Below are 25,526 nucleotides of genomic sequence, written 5' to 3'. Positions count from 1 at the left end.
TATTTTCAGATAAAAAAAACCATCTTGTCCAGTATATAAACGTGTAAAAGCTTTATTAACAATTCTTTATTAAACATGCATACAATACCTTATTTGCCACCATAGCTTGCTTGTTCTGTTTTTTACCAGAAAGACCTAAAGGAATTTGAAATATATATTTAATTATGGTATCACTCTGGCTGCAAACTAAAATACTGTAGCAATAAAAGGTAATGTTAAGACAGGCAGAACTGTGAGAAATAATATTGTATTCAGAGGACTTACTGTAAAACTACACTCAAGAACAGATTGTTATTACAGTCTAGCAACGATAACTCCACTCAGCAGATGATAGGTTAATAAATACAAATAGTCTCGGTCATTTGTAACTATTTCAGGAACCAGACACCGGTATTGTGTAATTAGTAATATAACGGTTGTTTTTCTGTAACAAGCTTTGCGTTGGAAATGATAATATGTACCAGTATATTTGTGACTGGTGAAAAGCAAGAGACAGATACTACGATAATCAATGTATTACATTTTACGCAGTGATGAAGACATTAGCAGAAACACCACTTTGTTTCTTTAAAATAGTTGCCTACCAAAAACAGCTTTGGCAGTTCCATTGAAAAACACCCAGGCCAAACCCAGTGCTTCTGCAAAACGATCTTGTTTTACAAGGAAGTTGATCCGCTAGAAGATTTGAAAACGATAAAACCTCCAAGTAAAAAAACAACACAAGAAAAATTTACTTCTCATAGCATACAATCTACTAGGTCTTACCTCTTCCCAAGTTCTTAAAGACACGACATGCACCGACTGGGAAAATAAAAGCAAAAACGAGTTACAGCTAATGTTTTAACAACTGATAATATTAATATCATACTCACTTCACTGGCACTACCAGCTAGAGCTCACTATTAGATAGACACCAGATTTACCTACAGGTTGAGGTTAAACAGCGTTATTCAATGTCAAACCAGTAGCTTCATTAAGATACAGGATGAATCAATTTATTGGTGACTTAGAAATTAATAATATTACTACATTACTGTGATACAGTAGGATATTATGGAATGTGTACCACTGTTTAACTTAATAAATCATTATCATTTACAGTGTGTGTGGTCATTCTCCATATGAAAATAATATATGTAAAAAATAAATAGATGAATAAATTAAAGGGAGACCATTTAAACTGTACCTTAGCACCCAGTAAAACAGTTTCCCCACCATGAGTGCACACAGATTGATACGTGGCCTTCTCTCCTATTTCAGCCTTCAGAGAAAGTAATTGTTGTTAATCTATGCTCACATTAAGTTTCATTTTAGGCAGAAAATATAACGAATCAATTTCACATATTCCCCTTACGTTTGTGTTTTATAGTGTTTCATCAAAATCGGGCCCAAAAAAATTAGTGTTTTTTCCATTAAACTGTCCAGGGATAAAAAGTTTAGACAGGTTGTTGTTTTAATTGTAATTAAAAAAAATTAGGAAAAAAATAATAAAGAGCGCACACAAAAAACCACATCTCTGTAGAGGTGAAAGTAGTGGATAGGACAGGTTACAGCAAACCAATATATTTCTTATTACAGCCTTATGTCACACTCACAGAGAATAATCTGGATTCTTTATAAAGTTAGTATCATGATCCCATCAACATTTCTGTTGTCATGCTAGTCATACCAGTGTTGGACTGATGTGCTCTCCAGGAATCAAGGGCCTGAGAAAACTGCTGGTGTGAATAAGCTGCATGCCAGACAGGTCCAACAGCTCCAGCTCCTCTTGGCTCTCTCGATCCAAAACATGCAGCTTGTCAAGAGGGTCAATTAGCAGCAGAGTCCGCGAATTCATCCACTATGAGACGAGTCAGAGCAAACTAGTACTAGTGACAAGTGTCACAAGAAAAACTTCATAAGAACCCTTACTGAAGTTTATATGGTAAAGGAATAGCAAAACCAAGAGAAGCACAGTGAAAACATGACAAAGCACAGACACACATGGTAAATCATTGAGCTGTGGTAAAGGAGAGTAAAAAAGACACGATTGACCATGGTAAAGTAGTAAACTAATGCCAAAAACACAGTAAACTGCTGAATTGAGATGCAGATATACCGAGGGTTTAAGAAAATCTGTAATTTAGAAAAGGTTTACCCAGTATAGCCTAATTGACATTTCCATGGGTCCCTTGTTTGGGAGGCACATTTCAATTGTAGTTGATTGGAATAATTGAGTTGCATGATCCCTTACTTACCTTAACGTTTACTATGTCATATGGATGATTTGCCTCCATAATTTTGACACATTCCAGGCTTTCCCCAGTGCATTTAACCTGGAAATTAAAAGCAAAGCAAACAAGGTCATCTCGATTCAATCTGATCGCTGTGTGGGTGTTTCATTGTGCACCAAATCACAATATGTAATTATTTGAAGTAGATCACCTGTAACATGCATTTACAGTGCCTATAGCAAGTCTACACCCCCTTTCAACATTTTCACATTTTGTTACCTTATAGCCTGAAATTAAAATACATTAAAATAGTTTTTTCTTTCATTTATTTACATATGCTACCCCACAACTTCCAAGTGAAAAAAGTATTCTAGAAATTTGTAGAAAATTAATTAAAAATAAAAACTGAAATAGCTTGGTAAGTGTCCACCCCCCTTGTAACAGCAATCCTAAATTAGCTCAGGTGTAACCAATAATCTTCAAAATCACACACCAAGTTAAGTGGCCTCCACCTGTGTTAAATTATAGTGATTCTCATAATTTCAGGATAAATTCAGCAGTTCCTGTAGGTTCCCTCTGCTGGGTACTGCATTTCAAAGCAAAGACTCAACCATGAGCACCAAGGCGCTTTCAATAGAACGCTGGGATAAAGTTGCTGAAAGGCACAGATCAGGGGACGGGTATCGCTTTCAATAGAACGCTGGGATAAAGTTGCTGAAAGGCACAGATCAGGGGACGGGTATAAAAAAAATATCAAAGGCCTTGAATATCCCTTGTTACATGGTCAAGACTATCATTAAGTGGAAGGTGTATGGCACCACCAAGACCCTGCCTAGATCAGGCCGTCCCTCCAAACTGGATGACCAAGCAAGAAGGTGACTGATCAGAGAGGCTAGCAAGAGGCTAATGGCAACTTTGCAAGAGCTACAGGCTTTTATGGCCAAGACTGGTCAAAGTGTGCATGTGAGAACAATATCCCAAGCACTCCACAAATCTGGCCTGTATGGTAGGGTGGCAAGAAGGAAGCCATTACTCAAGAAAGCCCACCTTGAATCCTGTTTGAAGTATGCAAAAGAAAAAAAAACACTCAGGAGATTCTGTAGCCATGTGGCAAAAAGTTTTGTGGTCTGACAAAACTAAAATTGAACTTTTTGGCCTAAATGCAAAACACTATGTTTGGCACAAACCCAACACAGCACATCACCCAATGAACACCATCCCTACTGTGAAGCACGGTGGTGGCAGCATCATGTTATGGGGATGTTTCTCATTAGCAGGGACTGGGGCACTTATCAGGATAGAAGGGAAAATGAATGGAGCAAAGTACACAAAAGTCCTTGAGGAAAACCTGCTGCCCCTGCGAGAAAGCTGAAACTGGGTATGGAAGTTTACCTTTCAACATGACAACGACCCAAAGCTCACAGCCAAAGCTACACTGGAGTGGCTAAGGAACAAAAAGGTAAATGTCCTTGAGTGGCCCAGTCAGAGCCCTGACCTAAATCCAATTGAAAATTTGTGGCATGACTTGAAGATTGCTGTCCACCAATGCTCCCCAAGGAACTTGACAGAGCTTGAACAGTTTTGTAAAGAAAAATGGTCAAATATTGCCAAATCTAGGTGTGCAAAGTTGGTAGAGACCAATCCCAAGAGACTCACAGCTGTAACTGATTCCACCAACTATTAACTCATGGGGGTGGAGACTTATCCAATTATTTTCTTTTAGTTTTGTATTTTTAATATATAATTTTTTTTCTCAATAAAAGCTTTTTCCCCTTAACAGTGTGGAATATGGTGTGTAGATAAGTGGAAAAAAATCCTCATTTAAATGCATGAAACTCTAAGGCACTGACAACAAAATGTGAAAAAAGTTCAAGGGGGTGCAGACTTTCTATGGGCACTGTACCTGGATATTGGTACATTTCTTTACTGTTACATTATATTACGCCTTTATTATAATAGAGGTGTGGCAGGGCTGAAGTATGTGTTTAATATGGTAGGGCTTTGGGTAGAATGCCCTTTCTGCTAAAACATGTGTGAAATGTGGCCAGGTGCTAATTGATTAATGGATTATAAATTAGACCTGGCTATAAAAGCTGGGATCAGCTCCAGAGAGTGCAGCAGGTTATGCTCCCTGGCTATGCTTTGAACTCATTTTTGCTTGGGTGCTGTTTCAGATATTTAGTTGGTTTGTTTTCTGTTTATTTTTCTTTAATAAAAAGTGGGTGAAAATCGCTTTTAAATTGTAATCTCCTATCTCCGCTATTCCGCCCGTAAGCCTTGACTGCCTGGCTACCCTTCCACAGGCTATAGGAAAGATAAGTACATAAGTGCTTAATAAAACTTACATGAAACAGTGTCATAGAGGAGCCTCTGCAGAAAGCCAACACTGGATCAACACATTCCTTGATCAACATGAAGTGCCAGGCCAGGACTGGAACGCAGTACGGGTCAGTCTATTTGTATACGAAACACAGTATATACAATAGACCGTATGCATTTTTAATAAAAGTAGCACATTTTCAGAATTTTATCCAATTCCATCAAACAACCTGGGTTATCTGCTGTTTTGTTGCCAGACAGAAAAGTCATATGGCTCACAATGTAATGCTTAAGCATATCCAGGGCTGGAATCCACAAAGCAACTTAAGAAAATTCTTATCTTAGTTACCATGGAAACTTCTTAAGAATTTCATAATTTTTCTTAAGTGCAATTCAAAATGATTCTTAGACATATTTTCTTAAATATAAGAAAAAAACTTGAGATGACTTAAGAAAATTCGTAGCTCATTATAAAATTAGTAGCTGTGTATCACGGCTACGTTTGTGGTTCAAGACATAATAAATGAAAATTTATGGACTGAAAGGCGTTTGATAGATCGAGAGAATCCCCTAGAATGTCTCAGAACTCAGAAAAACTTAAGCAGGCTCCCAAGTGGCGCATCTAGTAAAGGTGTTCCGCATGCAGTGCAGGATATGCCCTATAGTCTGGACGTTGCCGGTTCGAGTCCAGGCTATTCCTTTGCCGACCGATGACGGGAGCTCCCAGGGGGGAGAGAGGGTTAGGTCGGCCAGGGTGTCCTCGACTCACCGCGCACCAGTGACCCCTGTGGTCTGGCCAGGCACCTGTCGGCTTGCCTGTAAGTTGCCCAGGGCTGCATTGTCCTCCGACACTGTAGCTCTGGGGGTCAGTATGGTGAGTCTGCAGTGTGTAAAGAAGAAGGGCGGCTAACGGCACACACTTCGGAGGACAGCGTGTGTTCGTCTTCACCCCTCCTGAGTCAGCGTAGGGGTGGTAGCGGTGAGCTGAGCTTAAAAATAATTGGACATTTCTAAATTGGGGAGAAAACAATTAAAAATAAAAAACTAACTGGCGACTAAATAAAATTAAAAAAAAAGAAAAACGTAAGAAATCTTTGTGGATTCTAGCCCAGGTTCAATTTGAGGTTATTAAAGCACCATCTCAGTGAAACCTGTTGGACAACTTTTAGCAGATATTTTAGAACCAGAATCTGGGAAACAAATATGCCATTCTGTCTGCCTAGGCAAGTCACACAGTTAAATGTATATTCTGTCGAAGTACTTGCTTTTTCATGATACTGCTAGCTCTAATTGTGTTGTGTGGAGGTTTGTTACTAACATACTTTTTATTAATAGAAGTAGCAACATTAACAGTACACACAATTGCACTGCATTATCTTGCACTGTATAACTGTACTGTCTTAACTGATGTTGGTTAAAACATTATTTACAAGAATTGACCTGCTTCATTTAAAAAAGTTCAACACCTGCTCTAACTTACTCTGGCTTTGAAATAATTGACAGTTTTAGCAGTAAACTAGTTAGTGAACATGCTGCTGGAAAAAACTACTCAACAGGTTAGCTCCCACTAGGTGACATTACTTCCAAATTGAAAATACAACTACAAGAACAGCTTTTAAACTGCTAGATGTTGTTTACCTTTAGAAAGGGAGAAGCGTGTATCACCTGGAGCACTGGTTTAAGACTTATAACCAAAAGCTGGAAGAACAAATTGTGTAAATGAAATCAAATGCAGTACATTCATTACAACACCTACAGTGTATCTTTAACAGTACATACGTTTCCTGAAGATATAGGCACTTGAAAGATGCTAAAGGATTTTGTACCTTTTTTAAGGAAACCATGGCTACTAATAAGTACTGTGTTGCTGGATGTCCTAAGAAATCCTCTGGGATGCGAAGAGGCTCAACACAGCACACCTGCCCCTTGTCACTGCTCAAAAGACAGCGTGCTTCACATGTTTTGATTCCCATAGATCTTCTACAAAAATTAAGAATTTAAAATGTTGTGTTACCAGAGGTATTTCAACAATTGAAAACAACTAGTTGGCACATGGGGGGAATTATCTGAATATGTTACAAACAAATTAAGCTTCAAAGGTTAACAGATAAAGTTACCAGACTTGTCATTTATTTAATGTTTTTTTTTTTTTTTTCAAATGATTTTTGGCCTTTAAAGCACAAAATATTAATAACAAAATGACAGAATATGTGTACAGATTACAACTTTTGCTGAACAGGCTGGCAAAGTCATCTCACTAGACTAGACTCTAGAAAAATAATTTAGTCAGTCATTTTAACTGCAACAATCTGATGCTAGAATTGTTGTCATGCAATGAACTTCTAAATTTACAGCTGTTAAGGTTTGTCGCAAATGTACTCCCATATAGCAGGTTTGAATCTTCTCAAAATCAATTGATATTGTACTTACTTGAAACTAAGCTCAAACACTGAACCTGTGCTGTCACTGCATACAGCCACAGATGAGTCGTCTGTGAACTGTAAAGTGAAATTAGACTGCATTAGAACCTGCACTTACATGTAAACGTTTATGTAACTTTAATAATATGTAACTATGGTAAAGTCTAAAAAAAATATTACCACTGCCACTGCAAAAATAAATATTTACCTTAAAATCTATTTTAGTTAACTGGGGCAATGTGGCAACACGTTCAATAGCTGTCAATTCTCAGATACAGAAAAAACACTAACAGCAGCATTAACTGTAATATCTGTGCACTGAATGTATGTTTCTTAAAGTCAGAGGCTACGATAAGTGTTTGCAGTTATACATAAATACCTTTCAATATAGTATTTGCAAGCATTGGACCTGGTACTGACGGGCAAATGACAGAATGGTAACTAGATTAGCTAGTTTGCAAAATATTACATGCAATGTCAGTGCCGAGGATCTGGCGCTCAACATGTTAACTGTTAAAACCAGCATGATACTGACCTTGACATTGAGAACTGTAGTGCCGAGAGGCAGCACACTGGTAATGGTCCTGAGGAGCTTTCCTGTTTCTAGATCCCATTGAAGAATCTGAAATCCAAAACAGGGTTCGGCATAAAACTAGATATGTAAAACAGGAATACTCTGCCCGAACTGGTTGGAATGCTACACTTAATCTTACTGGTGCTTTTTTGTGGCGAGGGACAGACTAATGGTTACACTCTGGTGTACCAGATGTACTTAGAGGTTAGCCGTGATTCTGAGAGCCACAGAGGTGCTTCAAACTCCTCAGTTTTAAAAAGTCAACAGGCTGTGAGGACTGAAACAGTAATGATACAGAGTGACCGCAAGACTGCATTTTAGTTCACGTGCCTGAAGTTGCTTTTTCAACAAGTTTAACACATTGTGATGTGCAATATCTCAAGCAAGTTGCCAGGTTAGTTTTAAACTACTTGTTAACTATTAGGAAACGCCCATTCTAAAACATGTATTTTGAACAAAATTAGTCAGATCAATTAAATACAAGTCACTAAAGCTGAGATGATATCCTTGGGATGTACTGAGGAAAGGTATCTAATACAGGGTTATAGAAGGTATACGTTTGTGTATAAAGGAATATCGTCAAGAGTACAAGTGAACGGACTGAGGCTGACAGCTGAGATACTGTGTAACCCTTACACAGATGCCCGCAGTCTTACAACTCAATTGTATTCTGTTTTGCTGTTAATATACAATCCAGCTATATTAGATTTTTATTCATGACCAACCTTTATACAGACCATTGTGACTGTCATTGAAAAGAGGGATGAAGAGAATACTGTTACCTGTCCTTTTGTAAACCCGCTGACTATCTGAGTGCAGTCAGTATTAAGGCTGAGTGCTGAGATGGCTCCATACTGGGCACCAAGACTTGTACTACCCAAGCACAGCTTCAACACCTGACTAGAGTCTACAAAAAACAAAAAACACAAGAATGTCATTACTGACAATTAGAGCTATCAGAATGACAACAAAGTTGATAACCACGACATTACACAAACAATAAATGATAGAAACCAACCTTGCTCCTTTTGTAAAGAAACGTTAGCTGTCTTACCAAAGATTAGGAGCAGTCCATTTGATGTTCCAATTGCTATAATCCCACAGACAGCCTGAAAAATGTCATGTTATTATGATTTTCAAAATATCCCAGAAACTAAATTCTGTAAGACAATTGCCAGCACAAAGCTGAAAAGGCAGATAGAGCAAAACATGTGCCTTACCATTGCAGTCGGTGTTCCTGCATCTACTTTGTTCTGAAACAAAAAAACATATATATCTATATTTTTTTTTATCAACCTTACTCATAGGAAATTGTATTCATAGGAAATAAATACGAACAACTTACTGCGGCTGAGGTAACCTGGGCAGACAGCCCTTTTAGAGTGATATGGTGCAAGACTGCCTCCTGCTTGACGGCTGGCAATGGTGGCTCTTTTATCCTAGAAATATGAAGTGTTATCAGCTTCATGTTTCTTGTAGTATTTCTAAAGTGACTGTGGCTAACAAAATAATTCCATAAATCGTACCTTTCTTGCATAGGTAGGTATCAAATGTGAAGTTTAGAAAGAAACACATTTTAGAGCAAACATTTTCATTTTGAAACATGATATATAGTACTACATTAGGCTAAATGACATTCTCAGTTTCCACGCCTTAGTCTCAATATGTTACACTTCCTAGGTCATTTATCCTCAGCAGTCTTCTGGGTCAAAGCATCCCGCTGGCTGAATGCTTGTCAGTCAATAGGGCAAACAGCTGGTTGGTTGAAGGGGTGGGGACAAGTTCCCTCTGTATACTGCAGTGCTCTAAAGTAACTGGAGAATGATGTTTTTAAAACAGACAGTACAGGCGGCACTGCCTCAAAGTGTGTCCTTTCCTGGTTTTACTCATTCAAAAAAACATCTATTTTTACCACTCAGAAGTTGCTGAATCTTTGGCAGCTCGCTCTTCATCTTCTTCAGTGTTAGTGCTGCTGCTGTCCTCAGGCATTGCTGTCAGCTGGGAAAGCTCCTCGGAAAGAAGAAGGTCAACATCATGGTCACAGAGAACATCCTGGGGGAAAAATAAATAAACACAAAAGGGACGATTTGTTAAGCTTTTGCTCCAGTGAAATCTTTGCCCCAGCATTCCACCATGAGGAATAAAAAGCTATTATTGTTAACTAATCACTGCCATTCAAATACAGAACTGGTTACGAATTGCTAATTTTACCTCACTTAAGATGCTCTCCAGAGTAGGTAGTGCTTCTGCTTGAGGGATGTTATACTCCTTTTCATCCAGCTAAAAAGTAAGCAGGGATTGTTCAACATAACTTAACAATTGCATTGAATAAACTGAGGGATAAGTTAACAAAATATTCAGTTCAGTGAGCTGTAAGGACAACACACTGGCAGAAAATCTTAATAAAATACAATACAATGTATTATTGTTATTATTGTGCTACTGCTTCAATTGAACTGGACACTGTATCATTCATAACACCTTCATAAAGGTTACACAACACAGTAAAACTACATAAATATAAAATGCCAAGAACAGAGGGAGTGGTCTCATTGGCTAACACATGCTACCATACCAGTACAGAATGGAACATTGGCTGATTCACTTGACAACCAATTCATTTTGGGTGGAATGGGTTAGGGTAGGGTAGGATAGGGTATGGGTGCAATTCTAGAAGCACCTTAACACACTCCAGGGTGTTGAAATACGGTCCAACATCCACAGACCCAGGCTGTTTAAAGGCACTTAGCATCCCCTAGTGATTACCACCCCTAGCGCATGGCTACTGGACGATATTTGAACACCCTGCCATGTGTTACTGTTTTTAACCACTTTGAAAACTTAAAATGTTTTGTCAGAACAACAATGCACCACAATAACGCTACAAAGTGCTATATAATAGAGTTCAATATTTACAATAAGTATTAATAACTACACATGCTTAATGTTTAATTGTAGTGCATTTGGTTTTTAATTTTTTTTAATGAATTCTTATATATTATACCAGTTTTATGTGTGGTACTGAGAGATTATACACGTATGCAGACTGTGCTATATAGATTTTAAAAATGAGTACTGCATGTTACACGTTGTTTAATTTGAATACAGTGCAATTCTTATAATTATCAAGGGAATACAATGTCAGTGTGCGATATTAAGAGAACACCACTTGGACACATGGAACAATACTTTGTTTATTCTCAAGAGCACTTATTGAAGCACTTTCGAATTACGATTAAACGTCCATTCAGTACAGTCCGTAAGCAGAGATATGAAAACACAGCATTTCCTGCTTCGCCTTTATCTTGGGACAATGACTGAGATATTTAAACAAATCGGTCTTGTTGCGGTATCATAAGAGGAAGTGTGTGTGTGTGTGTGTCTATATATATATTATAATATTATATATATATATATATATATATATATATATTATATATATATAGATATCTTTATATAGAACACATAAAAGTACGAAGTAATGTTTAGTTTACCAGACAATTAAAATGCAGTGGAAGGAACCTGGCTTCCGCTAATCGGCACATCCTCAGCTCTGGTGTGCAACATGTGATGATGTAATTATTACTGCACATATTTTAAACTGCAACAAACTACTGCTTTATTATGTAAATGCATGTTCCCATACCTCTTCCGCCTCTGGCAAGCTGATCCCTGAAAATATATCAGAACTGGACAGGTCGTCTCCCTCATTTTCAGACATTCTACTAACAGAAACACACAGAGTGAACGACTCGATCACATGACATGGCTGTTCACGTGATTGAAGTACAGATAACAGACCAAAACCATTTAATTTAGGTAAATGTCTGCGTAGTTATTAGCAGTAGTTTTAATTTAATTGCAGTTATTGTATGTGTTGATTGCAAGATAGTGGATTATTTAAATACTGTAATTGTTATTCAACAAATTCAGCGGATAACATAATGTGACTCCACTTCCTTGCCAAGGTCCTGAAGCGTGCGTAGCGTATTCTCCTATTGTGAACGTATTGTGAACAACATAAAAATGTTGAAAGCAGCTAACTCTTATATAATAGATTACCAATAATTTCAACACACGATCAAATACACACAAGGCCTACAGTGAGTTTTCACTTTGCGTCGATGGCATTTTGAAATTGCAGTTGGTCAACCTGTAGATGGCGCCATTGTTATGTGAAAAATATGCCATTGTCCACCAAGTTTATCTAAGTGGGTGTATGTAAAAACTGAATAAATAACAGACTAGAATTAAAAAATTAAATTATATTTTATATATATATATATATATATATATATATATATATATATATATATATATATATATATATATATATATATGGGTGATTCTACCATTATGGTACATTTTGACACATGTGAAAAAGGAAAAACAATAAATGCTTTTTCAAGATATGTTTTTATTCAAAAAATTAACCTTTAAATATACTGAAACTGCTCTTTGCAGATCAACAGCAAAACACCTAAAAGATTTATGCTAAAAATCCACATGTAAACAGTATTTCTGGTCAACTCTGTTACTAACATGTAGCATACTGTTCAGCAAAGTGTGTCGACTATTAAATATCTAATTCATGGATATATGGCAGTTCATGTGTCCCTTATCTTAGTTTTAAAAAAGCTGGTTGTTAAGTAATGTACTTATGTTTAAAATCTATTAAGACTGTTGATCTGCAGAAATGACTCCGAGGTATTACAATTTTTATATGAAAGTCTTAATATAAGGTTCATTTCTATAATCTGAAGGGCATTGTATCATTCAGTTTGATTTTGTTTGTAATCAACTCAAGCTATCTTTTCTCTAAACTATATTAAATACATTTTAGACTAATAAATTCAAAGGTAACATAGTTGAAATTAAAATGTTGATTTCATAAATTGTCCCATTTTTAAAAACAACATTTTGTATCAAACATCTCTTAAAATAAACCCATTAAACTATGCAAGAACTGGTTTGCACACTAACATTTATAGTATATATATATATGTTTTAAATTCCACAATAAACATGGATAAAAAGTCACAGGTTTAGAGTCTTTTCATTGCTCCTTGTTTAAACATTTTGTTCTTTAAACATTTATGAAAACAATTTAACTTTTAAATTCAGCAATTTAAGAACACATTTAAAACTTGTGAACATTGCAAACAAATGCCGTGACTAAGTGACTGAGACTTAGAAGTACTAGGATGCCACAAAAAATGTAATATGCGCCTCATAGTGTATCACACATTACGCACTTAGTGAAAACTAAAGCTGCTAAAGAAATATCAAGGAGTATTTGGAGGTGGTGTGGATGTTGTATGTGTTTAGCTTGTGTATAGAGGCTCCTGCAGTCATGGAAACTCATGGATATTGTTATAGCATACAAATCAATTACGTGTTTTACACTTCTATTATTTTGGACCATACTGCTTTACAGATCTCAACAGGATGGGCAGTCACGGGCTTTGGTGGTGGAATCATGCATATCACATCATCATATAAGTACCACAACATATCATCACGATTGGGCCAATAAAATCTGTTGGACCCAACATGATGCATGCACACCACTTGTACATGTGTTTCATTAGTTTGAAGTACAATTCCAGGATACGGCTCATCTTCATACTTAAGGACACACCATTTCCCAAGGACATTTGGGTTTTGCCATTGAATGTCCCAATCAGCAGGCTCTGAAGATTTAGAAAGAGGTTGAACTGCAAAGCTGAAGTTTTGTGTATTGTAGCATTGACATTCTAGCACCTGTTGTGTTGAGCACAAACAGCTAACATCTCGATATGTAAGCTGTTCTTTTCAGAAGACCACCTACTCCATGGGGAGCACCTTTGCCATGGCTTGCCTCAAAGAAGTTCCATGTTCCTGCAGTGAACCCTCTCTTGTGTAGTTCAGTGCTAAAAAGATAGACATTTCCCTTTTGCCTGTATTGTGTGCATGGCCCATCACTGAAATAAGTGAACAACAGACATAAAGCGATACACTTCTTTCAGATGATCTAGAACAGGAGCAAGGTATTCCCATATTGCTGGAGGGCCCTTTTGTTTGGATGGAGATATTGTACTAAAGCAGACATGCTCTTCTTTTCCACCAAGATACAGCACTCCAGTATGTAGTGTAGCTTGTTGTTGAGATGAGGCAAAGTGCACTGCTTGAATTTCACTACCGAACTTGCAAGAATAGTTTTCTGAGAAGTCGATATGAATCAAGCACTCATGTGCTGACATGTTTTTCTTCAGTTCACGGTGGCACAACAACTGTTGTTTTATGTTGAAAGGATGTCTTCCTAACTTTTGGAGTTGGTTTTGAAACATCTCAACTAGCTCCACCATGGCGCTTTCCATTTCTTGCTTTACTGTGACTTTTACAGGGACCTGTTCCTTTACTTTATCTTTGTTTTGTTTTTTTCCTTTAGCACTGACTTGGCTGTTCACTGCCAGTATGATACATTGACCTAGAAGGTAGAAGTAAGTGGAAGCTCATTATCTTTGCATTGGGCACATTCACCATACATACATGTTTTCGAAGCAGAATCACAGCAAATCGATTCAACCAAGCATTCCAAGTCAATACTATCAAGAAGTTTAAGCTGATGCAGCTTGTCTGCAAGGAAAACAAGATTCTCATGAAGTTTACAGACATGTTTCTCGATCAGAAATTGTTGGATGCACAACCCAAAATGGTCGCATGCGGCAGAACAATGAATAGGAGATGGTTGCAAATGGATTCTCCAGAAGGAATTTTCTGTGCAGATTCTTCAATGTGTCAGTTAGGAAGCGTTTTTGCATTTTATATTTGTTCACTGTAATGGTTTGTTTCTTGCTTGCAGTTATACGGCTGGTATCATCTCTGATGTAAAAGACAGCAGCTTCCCCCTTTAGTTCACTGGCAGCTGTTCTGAATTTTCTCAGAACAAATGTTAACGGTTCCTGTTCGTTTTCTAGGCCTACAAAACTGCTTTCTGGAAAACCCAAAGGCTTTCTGAGCACATTTCTGCAATCTGTACTTCCTTAGAATTTTTCCGGTAATGATTTGTGAAATAAGTTGCTTGTTCTTTTCTTTTGTGGAATTGCAATATTTCTGTTTAACGTTAATTAATGAATGATGAAAGACAAGGGTGTTACGGAGCGTATCTGGAACTGAAATTCCTCTTAGCAACCTATTTGTTTTTGATATGGGAGATTCTGTTTTCTTTAACAAGCGTTGATACCTTTTCTTATACCTGTCTGTAAGTCTCTGCTGACCTTTTATTAACACTAACCACTGATTTATGTTTTTTTTTTTTTTTTTTTTTTTTTTTTTTTACATGCAATCTTAAATGTTTACACTTATACTGTATGCATTTATACTCTAACCTTGATGGTCCAGGCTGTGGATTCTCCTCAGGGCTCTGTGGGGGTGTTACCAGAGATGCTACTCTTTTCTTCCTTTCCCTACACTGCTGTTGAGCTTTTCTCCAAAATTTGCGTTTTCTCTGTTTCTCCCTGTCACTTAGCTCTGCCACTGACTTTACTTTCCCTGCTTCTTTTTTTCTTGCCATTTCTGGCGCTCCCTTTGCAAGCACTGCTCTCTTTTAATGGGATCGGCATCACGGTGAGCACAATAGCGCCGTTGCTTTTCTGCAGCAGAAACTACCATTTTATTCTACATCTGTCTGAGAAAAAAATAAGAATTTCCTTACTGGTCTTTATACAGTTTAATTACAAATCCAGACAAAAATTAATGTTAAATATTGTAACAAAGTAATCTTATTTGTATATATTTTTAACTCTGTTACTTTAAATGGGTAACAGGATTGACTGGCAACAGTGTTGAAATTTATCACTTATTCGGCCTTCATGCGCCATGTGGAAAGCAGCCTGAAACCACACGTTGTGATCTTAGTAGAGGGCTTTATAAGCAATGTAAAAGTTTTTTTTTTTTTTTTTTTTTTTTTTTTTTAATGGATCAGCTATCATAATTACTTTTACGTAACATTGTTGAGGGTTAGATAATACTGTCTACCCAAATACAACTTACAGTAAAAAATATTCACAGATGCATCTTCTTCCCTGTAGATGAGGTCACATGCTGAAGATCACATGGTTTTGGGATAAACCATTATTTTGAGGGGGATTTCTTCTCCAGTAACAGGGTTGGCACTGATTTTATGGACAACATTACATATTATACATTTTAGACTGTTGATACATTTTAACTGTAAATATATATATTTGTACAAATATGTTCTAGTTTGTTTTACATGACAATGGCTGAATTGTATATATTTTATACAAGTTACTGAGTTTAATTAATTAATGAATTTATATATTAGCCTATAGGGACATCACCACAACAATATATCCTATATGCAGATTTGCTCAGTTAATGCTTTATGTTATATTATTTCAAATTTAAAATATGCAATTAGCATTGTATTTTACAATGGACATTGGTTTTGTAATTTTATAATTTACCCAAAATATGGCCCAGGGACATAAAATGTACCTATTTGTAGAATCACCCACGTATATATATATATATATATATATATATATATATAAATATATATATATAAATGTGTAGGTTAATCCTATCCATATGGATCCTATAGGACATTTCCCTAAGGGAATGGTTTTAATCAGTTCCAAACAAAGTACACAAAGGAAGTGAGTACCAAGGAAACACTGTTTTTTCATACTGGGAGCTTCCACAACACAGGGGTTGAATACTTATGCAAGCAAGAGATTTCAGTTTTTTATTTTTCTTAAAAATATTTCCCCACATAAAATCAATGTCACATTACAATAATTGATTTTGAGTTTTAGTGTTTAGAAATAAAATATCAAACAGAACAAAATTTCAATGTACCATTTGTAGTTCAGTAATATGAGAGAATTGGTCAGGGGTATGAATACTTTTGCAAACCACTGTGTGTGTGTGTGTATATATATATATATATATATATATATATATATATATATATATATATATATATCTATATAATTGAATATCTGCAACGTTGAGTTTGTCAGTGAAGAATTCTGCAACTCAAACAGTTTGTTGGTTCGTTGCCCCTTTTAAGCAGGACCCAGGACACAGAAATGCAAGTTTAATGTGCTGGCATTTATTTATTTATTTATTTAAAAAAAAAACAAACAAACAAACCAAACACCTAGCGCTTATTTGGAGCACTAACTTAACACACCGGAGAGCTAAGCTGTTTACCAGTACACAGAAACACAGAGTCCTACACATGACTGCTCAGAAACAGGCCACACACCTTCCTGCTTCTCTCTCCACAGCAGCCCCGAACAGACTGGGCTGCTTTCTTAAATACCCTGCACCTGGCCCTAATTTACAATAGTCACCAGGTGCAGGGGATAATTAATAATTAACAATTAAAAATTAACAATTATTAAACACCAATGTGCGTTTCCACCTGTTTTAGGCAGGGAGGAATCTGCCCCTCTCCCTGCTACCTTACTATATATATATATATATATATATATATATATATATATATATATATATATATATATATATATATTTTTTCAAGAGCCAACTTCCAGTCAACACACATTGAAACATCATTGCAATTCCCTTCATCTGCAATCATGGGACGACCATGCTTTATAAAGGTAGTGTGAATATTGACACAAGTTATATAAATTAAGTTATTAGTTTTTCATTTGGTAACAATTTGTAATTGTTCAGCTTTTAAAAAAATGCAGTTAATGAAAGATATGTGCACTGCTGAACAAGTGGAATTAAAAGAAGCATCTCCCTGAATCACTGCCATTGTTGAAACAGAAAACAGCAATGTGATTGGAGGGACAATTATTTAGACAGAAATGAGCAGCAATACAGTGTTCAAAATGCAAGCTGAGCCTGTTAAAGACAGTTGATTATGAGCTATGAGGCAGGCTGAAAGAACTGAATCTATTTAGCTAAAACAAAGAAAATTAGGGGGTGGGTTGGGGGGCATGATTAAAGGAGTTGACATAGTTCATCCCAATCAATACTTTAAGTAGCACAGAAACCACAACCAGAGAACACAGCTGGAAATGAAGTGGAGATACAGTACACTTAGAACTGTGAGGAGACACTTATTCACACAAAGAGTGGTGAGGGTATGGAATTGGTTACCTAGTCATGATAGTGATCCTAAATCACTTGGATCCTTTAAGAGCCAACTTGACAAAGTTGTGAGATCATTCAGCTACTGGGAATTGGACAAGCAAAGATGGGTCTAATGGCTCCTTGAATCCTTTCAACCGCAGTTGTACAATACATATACCTGACAACGCTACCAAAAGTATGTAATGTGTAATAATCAATTGTGAATTAAGTGAGCAGCAGTCACCTAATTAAGTGAATAGACCCTTGTAACATTTTTACAAAGTTTTCCCTGCCAGTGTCTTGGGATTAAATGTGATCATGTTGAGAAAAAAAACTCATTCAATAAAGGGTAAACCCACAATGTATACGATACATTACCAGGACAACAGCTTTTAACATAGACATGCATTAAAAGCAGCCTTTGAACAAAACACTTCTTAGACATTTGCAGTAATATATTTTATTTCTGTAACAGGAATGTTGAACTTTGAAAATGTATGAGGGAATGCTGCACATTGTGGTGGAGACAAGCATTAAAAAATCCTATTTTTAATCCTAACAATCTATTAAAAAATAATGTGACATATATTTTTAAAAAGCTGTTCCAGTAGTTTTGTTCAACTCATTAAAAAACAACATTGAGGCATGCAATTAAGCCTGCTTAAAAAAAAATACAAATGTTAAAAAAAGGTGAACCTGCGATTCACTTACTTATTATGCCTGAAATAAATCAAAATTCCTTGTAATGTACATTTATTACAACTTCAAAGTAGCACTCATTTTGATTATCCAGGCCTTGCTTCCATAAGTGATCAGTGAACCTGCTGAATATGAACCTTCATTTTAATTAAACTTGTTCTTTTTATTTGCTAATATTGTTTTTTGTTTATTATTATTTTTATTTTACTTTATCAGAAAGCATACACTGACAGTCAACAGTGTTTATATTGTCCAATTATCAGTAGAATATTATGGACTCAAGTTTCCCTTTCCTGTATATCTGCTTACCACTCTGGGAGACAAGCTAATGTACTTCTGAAACCCCTTCCAGTAAGAGAAAGGTTTAAATGACACCTAATATAAAAGCTTTTTTCAGACTGTGTTTTTTTATACTGATAATATTTTTTTTTTTACATGAAACACCTAAGAGATGTTAATGCCTCATTCAATTATCTTTTGCTCTGTATGGAGCAATTTATCTTTAAAAACTGTTATGAAAAGTATGCATGTATCCAAATTCTAACTAGATTCACCTTATATTGTCCTGGCAAAATAAAAATAAAAATATCCGGTACTGTTTGTTAGAATTGAAAAAGCATCTAAGCAACCCAACAGTTCTTCTGAGTGCTACTTTTATTGTTGAATTAGTTTGAGGTTCATTTTGGCATTGCATATGGCCTGCATATGGGTCACATCATTTACTAACAAAATAGCTTCCAATTAGCCCAAATGAAAGGACAGAGATTCAGTCAAAGCCAGGGACTTATCAACACTGACATGTTATTTTGCAAGTCCCTAAGGAACACCTTTTTTTCATACAGATAACTTTTAGATAAGGAGAAAACAACAGAAGCCAGTAGCCAGTCTGAAGTACACACACATTCTAAGAAAGGAACATTTTCAAAAAGTGTAAACAAAAAGAAAAACCAGATATTTGAAAACATCATAATTAGCTATTTTTTGGCACACAGTACTGTCACAAAAGGCATAACCAGATGCTGTCAGCAAGGAATATGGGAGAGCACACATTGTGATAATTATGAAATGTGAGCAAGCTTGATAAATGATAACCACAAGTTTAGTGCAAAACCATTGGCACTGGCTGTAATGTGATGTGAGATGCTGCAGGAATAGTGTATGAGGACAGTGAAGGATCTGCCCATCCCTTGTCATGCAAGTACGTCACACATTTCACAACTGCACTTATGGTTTCTTGGATCTTGCATCTCTCTGAGTGTTCTTGTTTTTTACTGTTTTCTTTGGACTCCCAGGGGTTGAACTTGACGTCTTTGGTTTTAGTTTAGGGGTTTGTCTACTGCGGCCAGCATTCTGGTTCTTTTCATGGTTTACATGCAGCTGCTGTTCCTGTAATCTTTGTTCCCATCGCTGTTAAAAGACAGTTACAACATTTTTAAGGATGGTGATTTATGGATCACAGTTGTTTATGAAACAACGTAGAGCCTTTTTTATGGTGTTGGGAAAGTACTACTTCTTTGTTTAGGAGGTCATTTTATGGCTTACCAAGTTTATTTCACTCCTGAATGCTTTCTGTACTGTAATAAGGTATTCTAAAATGTTGTACCACTAATTCAAAATTAAAGAATATTTAAATATTCGCTTGGATTTTGAAAGACTGTTGAAACATTAAAAACCCATGTTGTTCCCAGAAATATTATAGTATTATCTACTTCCTTTTTGCAAGGCTTCATTTGGCTGTTTAAAAACAGATCTTATCATGCTGCTTCATAAATCGATTCAAGCACCTAATCAAGAAATTAGTTCAAATATCCTAGGATCTGATATGAAATTAAAAGTGATATATATTTCTATATATATATATATAATATAATATATATATAAATATATAATTCTGTAAATGGCTTGTTACCTTTTACCAAAAAATAGTTTGCTGCCAGTAAAACACAAATTGGGGATTTGTACACACTAAGATTTTTTAAATACAAAGAAAGAAAGAAAACATAACAAAAGTAATTTAGAAACAAAATGCTTCTTCTGGTTTATCATGGAGATGCTGCTTCAGGGGAGGGCTACAATATACAGCAGTTTGAGCCAGACCTGAGGTATCACAGAAAAGATCAATTCACTCAACTTTATGTTCATAGCGTGCACAATGCATAGTTACATGTCAATGTCAGGAACATGATTTCTTATTATAATGTTTAAAAATCCTTATCACTGCTAGTGTAAAGCAAGCACTTACAAACACCATGTCACCTTCACTCTTAAGCTTTTTACAATTTCAGTAGTTGATTTGGAGCATATACATGGCTTATTACCTTGTACCTCTTGACTAGTTGCTCTTTCCATCTTTCAACAAAGCAGCCTTCCAGCAGCATCAGCCTGCAACAATAAAACCCAAAGAATTCTTGATAAGAGTAATCAATAATGCCATATGTTTCTGTAAGCAATCTGGCATTTTGCCTGATTATTGACCAAATATAGCTACTTTAACAAGAAGACACAAATATGGGGGTACCGTTTGTAGTTTTAAAGTGTTAAAACCTTGTTCATACTTATCTTCTTTATGACTGAAATGTTACCAAGATTTCTTACACACTACAATAGTTGAACAGATGATTGAGACATATTAACTATACTATAAAACTAAATACCTGTCTACTGCTATTCATCTGCTTGCAAAAGTTAACAAAAAACAAAGGCGAATGTGCGTTCAGAGAAATCAAATGCAACAACGGTTAATCTAAAGCATTATTTTTTACTTAATAAAATATTTCAAAGGGTCAAAATTGACATTTAATTGGATACTGTCAAATACTTATTTTAACAGAAATTAAATATTTGACCACGCCATTAAATCATTAACGATTAAAACATTAACGCCTGATATACATCGTCTACAATACATCTCAAGCTAAATTACAGCAAACTATTGACAAATGTTTATCTCACAAACGAGTATGTGATAATAGTTGAATCTGCCTTGTAATGCTTTTCTATCATCAATGAAACAGGTCCTTACCATGAGCGCCCCTGGTAGCACATGATGAGTACATCCTGATTGGGGGAAAGCTGTGGACACTGGCAGGATGAGTTGGTGAATATAGGAACATGAGCACGCGGGATGGGAGTTAAAGACTTCAACGTCTCTTTAACCTCCACCACGGTTGTTATTTCATTGCAGCCACTTCTACTTACTCCTTTAACTTTAGCATGGATAACTAACAAAAGAGAGATAACCAAATATGTTAAAAGGTCCAATACAAGTATAATAGTCTTTATTAATCTAAAACAAGTAGCTAAAAACAATTAATCACTCAGTCTATATAACAACATAATAAACAACGGCAAACAAAGACATGAACAGAAATAGACGTGCACCGAATCCGTTTCCTCTGAATCCATACACATTTAATTTTGCCTTAATGCTCATGGTTCGCGCTCTGCATGGAATACTTAAATTATATTCCCAAATTAACCGAAATAAAGTTAACATGAACCTGAAATATGGATTTATAGGTTACAGAAGGGCATTTTTAGCCAACAATTAAGATATTAAGATGTTAGACACAAACTGAAATGGTCTGTTGTCTTTTATTACTTTGGATATTTGCATGCTGAAAAATATGAAATACTTACCATAGCTGTATTTCTTTTCAAGGTAAGTTGTTAACGTTGGCTTAATTTTTCTGCATCTGCAACTATCTGTTGAAACACATTTTAAACGTGTTTACTTTGTGACAGCATTTAAAAATGCATTACTTAATCCTTTTTTTTAAGAATTCTGGACAAAAAAATATCAGGACAGTCTCAATTAAGGACCAATTACAAAACAGGAGAGCAATTAGCCTTCAAGACATTTCACCCCCTTTTTTATTAGACTCACCTGAACTCCAGCTTTTGCAGTCAGACGTTTGTGGTGTTTCATGAGGCATCATGTCCCTTGAAAAGTCCAGCCACTTCACATCTGGGTTAAAACACAGACCATAACTAAAATTAAAACACACGTTAATGCTCCGAGACCCCCATTGTCTTCTATAAATACTTTAGGATTTTTCAGATTGTGGCCCACAGTTGTTGTTATTATTATTATTATTATTATTATTATTATTATTATTATTATTATTATTATTATTATTATTATTATTGATATTATTATTATTATTAATGTATATTTTGAGTAATTTAAACAATTTACAATGTATTATGTGTTTGCACACTTATAGTGCTTGCATATTATCATTCTTTATGCATTGCATGCTTCTAAATTGTTTTCAACACTTGCCAGCAAATAGCCTGCTTCATGTTTTAAAATGCATCCTGTGGATTTTAGTGCTCACCTTCAGGTAAATCAGTGACAATCGCCTCTGGAGAGATGCAGACCCCCCTGTCATAAACAGGTAAGTCGTCACACGCCAGGCTTTCTGGCCAGCTGTGGTTGTACCTCTGCAAGATGGGCTCGCAACCATCGCGGGCTCTCTGGCACACAGACTTGCAGGGTTTGATGGGGTCGTGAAGGAATTCAAGGGTACAGATGGGTGCGTACATGGCACAAAGGAAGAACCGCAGCACTGAACTGCAGTCGATATTCACCAACTCTTCATACTGCTCAATAGCCAAGATGGCATTCTCCTGGGTGCTGTGATGGAGATGGTTGGGCATTCTAGTGATGTTCCAAGGCATGCTCTTGCACATAGGTATCTTGACAGGCTCGCAGGGAGCACCCCGGACCAGCACACCTGCGCTGATGCACAGAGACACAGCAGCAACTACAGAGAACATCTTAGTGCATTTATTTTCCACACAAATCACCTGCAGAACAGTCTGGAAATCCTTTTATATGTAACTTTTTTGAAGTACAAAACCACATCGACAAGGACGATTCCTACTTGCAGTTAATCAAAAAAACAAACAAACAAACAAACAAAAAAACAACCAGCAAATGCCAATAAATCCCAACAGTCTCGGTGCAACAGGCTGACGAAGTAAGTGAGGATGGACACCCTTGGATTTTATTATCAGGAGAAACTGGAGATTGAGCAAGAGAGCCAGTTCATAGAAATTACTATAGGACTTGATTTAAAGTGGGATGAATACTAACACCACAAGTGACGCGGGATCTTTCCATTTCTTTTTTGGCTGCATCATTTATTATTTTCCAGACACAATGACATCATCCCCATCTCGTTTAATCCCTAGACATCTTCACTAAATTCTTCCTGTGCCCGTTTTTTATATACTTTACACTCTGCAAAGGTACCTGTTTGATGAAGCTGAAATCCTGTCAGCCCCAAGGCTGCAGAGGGAGTTTAAAAGGAGTACTTTTGAACTGTCTAGGACCAGTAAACATTTTTTTTTTTTTTACTTCAAATATAATGTACATTTGCAATCAAAATATAAATCTATAATTTAACAACGACAGTATGCTGTTCTTATCGTGAGGGCTGATATTCAATTTTCCAATGTGCACTTTGTGAATTTAAGTTAGCGTTGCTGTTGCAGCAGTTTGAGGCGCAAGTATTTGCAACCTTGTAAAAGTCAGTTGCAAGTATCTGGACATTATATGAGACATCTAATAATAAAATGGTTGAAACAACTGGATAGCTATAAAAATAAATGTAACTTTTCTGAAACTTCTGATAAATGTTCTTACAAAAGTTGACAGAAAAAACATTTTAGAAACTACATAAAAATTAATAGGGAGATGTAATTATATTGTCCAACTACAGTATATACAAATCAAAAATAAATAATTACACATTGCATTTAAAACACGCCTGCTTTTGGAAAATAGACATACCTCTGCATGCCCTTGCACAAAATTACATTTCTGATCCCATTTCGAGACCTGCCCAGGAAGAAGCAAACAAGGCCTCTAGGTTATTAAGAAATTAAATTAAGAAAGAGTGATAAATGTCCATGTGCTTTACAAAGCAGGGCAGGATAATAATACTAAGGATTCCAAAACTGCTGCACAGTCACCTACATATAACCAGCTCAAGTACAAAACCTCTAGAGCAGGGCTCTCCAATTTATTATGAAAATTTATTATTAATTATTATTACTAATTATTAATCCGATTTATTAAGAAAAAACAGACATGTTTGTTCACCTGTTGATATTGCTTTGTTTACAAATTAATCAATGCAATTACAGGTGATATTTACAGTTAAGTAATTAAAGCTGTGAACATAATAATAATTAACATTAAACTAATTTGTAGAGCCTATTGATTTAAATGCATTTAGCAACTTAGTCAGCAATGTATATTTAGGTTAATGATATTCACATACCCCTAAATCTCTGTGTATAGAAACTATACAATACTGTAACTCTCTACTATACAGACTTATTCACTACTATAAACTATTGCAAGTTTCTATACTATAAAACTATTACAGGCCTCTACAGCATGTTTCCCAATTCTGTTCCTGGCAGCACACCGTGTCTGCTGGTCTTTGTTCCAACGCAGTGCTCAATTGCTTAATTGAACTGTATCAACAAACAAAGAGCTTGACAACAAAGGGGAAATGTTAATCACTTTATTAGTTCAATGAAGGGTTCAATTAAGCAATTAAGCACTGTATTGGAATGAAAACCAGCAGACATGGTGGGCTGCCAGGAACAAGGTTGGGAAACACTGCTCTACAGCAACAGTATATGGTACTATTAGTACTTATAGTGTTATGGAAAACTGTGAAAGTACAATAGGATTCTACAATATGATTATAATTTTATATAAGATTCTATAAATGAAATCTTAATCTTATATAAAACACTATATAATACTATAAAGTTATATACCAAGTAGTATAGTAATACACAAATACTACAGCACACTATATGAATCCTAAGGTATGAAATGCAGGCCATGTGTGTTATTTTCTAACATATGTAATATGAAACAGTACCAAATAAATATATTAAAAGGAATCATGATGACACACAGCTGTTTAAAATGAATGATTAAGCACTTTTCAATGCATGGCACTGTATTTAATACAAAACAACTTCGCTATAACTGTAATAGTTAATTATTTTTCACTTCAATTATTTTTTGACCAAAAATGTATAATCATATGTTACTGGTGTAGGGATCAGAAAATTATACACTGTCAGAATGTGGTACGTGTAGCAAAACTTGACCCCGTGTAGCGCCAGAAAATGGTATGCTGTGAACACTGT

The 25,526-nt window shown here is 35.9% G+C and overlaps 2 protein-coding genes across 2 annotated transcripts in view; both read right to left on the bottom strand.

Annotated features, from left to right (window-relative positions):
• Positions 1 to 11,282, bottom strand: part of LOC121312784 (vacuolar protein sorting-associated protein 8 homolog) — a 36,240-nt gene extending 24,958 nt beyond the window's left edge. The window contains exons 1-18 of the mRNA XM_041244542.1: positions 11,173 to 11,282; positions 9,738 to 9,806; positions 9,439 to 9,578; positions 8,872 to 8,965; positions 8,747 to 8,779; positions 8,581 to 8,635; positions 8,309 to 8,433; positions 7,488 to 7,574; positions 6,963 to 7,030; positions 6,359 to 6,512; positions 6,171 to 6,230; positions 4,559 to 4,666; positions 2,238 to 2,315; positions 1,670 to 1,840; positions 1,187 to 1,261; positions 766 to 801; positions 585 to 675; positions 89 to 135 (exon numbers count right to left, since the gene is read on the bottom strand). Coding sequence (XP_041100476.1) covers positions 89 to 135; positions 585 to 675; positions 766 to 801; positions 1,187 to 1,261; positions 1,670 to 1,840; positions 2,238 to 2,315; positions 4,559 to 4,666; positions 6,171 to 6,230; positions 6,359 to 6,512; positions 6,963 to 7,030; positions 7,488 to 7,574; positions 8,309 to 8,433; positions 8,581 to 8,635; positions 8,747 to 8,779; positions 8,872 to 8,965; positions 9,439 to 9,578; positions 9,738 to 9,806; positions 11,173 to 11,247 — 1,566 coding nt within the window. The 5' untranslated portion in view covers positions 11,248 to 11,282. The remainder of the gene's footprint in view (positions 1 to 88; positions 136 to 584; positions 676 to 765; positions 802 to 1,186; positions 1,262 to 1,669; positions 1,841 to 2,237; positions 2,316 to 4,558; positions 4,667 to 6,170; positions 6,231 to 6,358; positions 6,513 to 6,962; positions 7,031 to 7,487; positions 7,575 to 8,308; positions 8,434 to 8,580; positions 8,636 to 8,746; positions 8,780 to 8,871; positions 8,966 to 9,438; positions 9,579 to 9,737; positions 9,807 to 11,172) is intronic.
• A 5,890-nt stretch (positions 11,283 to 17,172) lies between these two features.
• Positions 17,173 to 23,259, bottom strand: LOC121312783 (secreted frizzled-related protein 4-like). The gene is made up of 6 exons (XM_041244541.1): positions 22,682 to 23,259; positions 22,228 to 22,308; positions 21,981 to 22,046; positions 21,364 to 21,562; positions 20,660 to 20,723; positions 17,173 to 19,748 (listed from the first exon to the last, which is right to left on the bottom strand). The coding sequence occupies exons 1-6, from the start codon at positions 23,121 to 23,123 to the stop codon at positions 19,566 to 19,568; spliced, it is 1,035 nt and encodes a 344-aa protein (XP_041100475.1). The 5' UTR covers positions 23,124 to 23,259; the 3' UTR covers positions 17,173 to 19,565.
• Between the last annotated feature and the right edge of the window lie 2,267 nt (positions 23,260 to 25,526).

Source organism: Polyodon spathula, chromosome 3 (assembly GCF_017654505.1).
Source record: "Polyodon spathula isolate WHYD16114869_AA chromosome 3, ASM1765450v1, whole genome shotgun sequence".
Classification (NCBI taxonomy): domain Eukaryota; kingdom Metazoa; phylum Chordata; class Actinopteri; order Acipenseriformes; family Polyodontidae; genus Polyodon; species Polyodon spathula.
The sequence above is the reverse complement of the archived record's forward strand: the minus strand, read 5'-3'. Positions and strand labels throughout refer to the sequence as shown.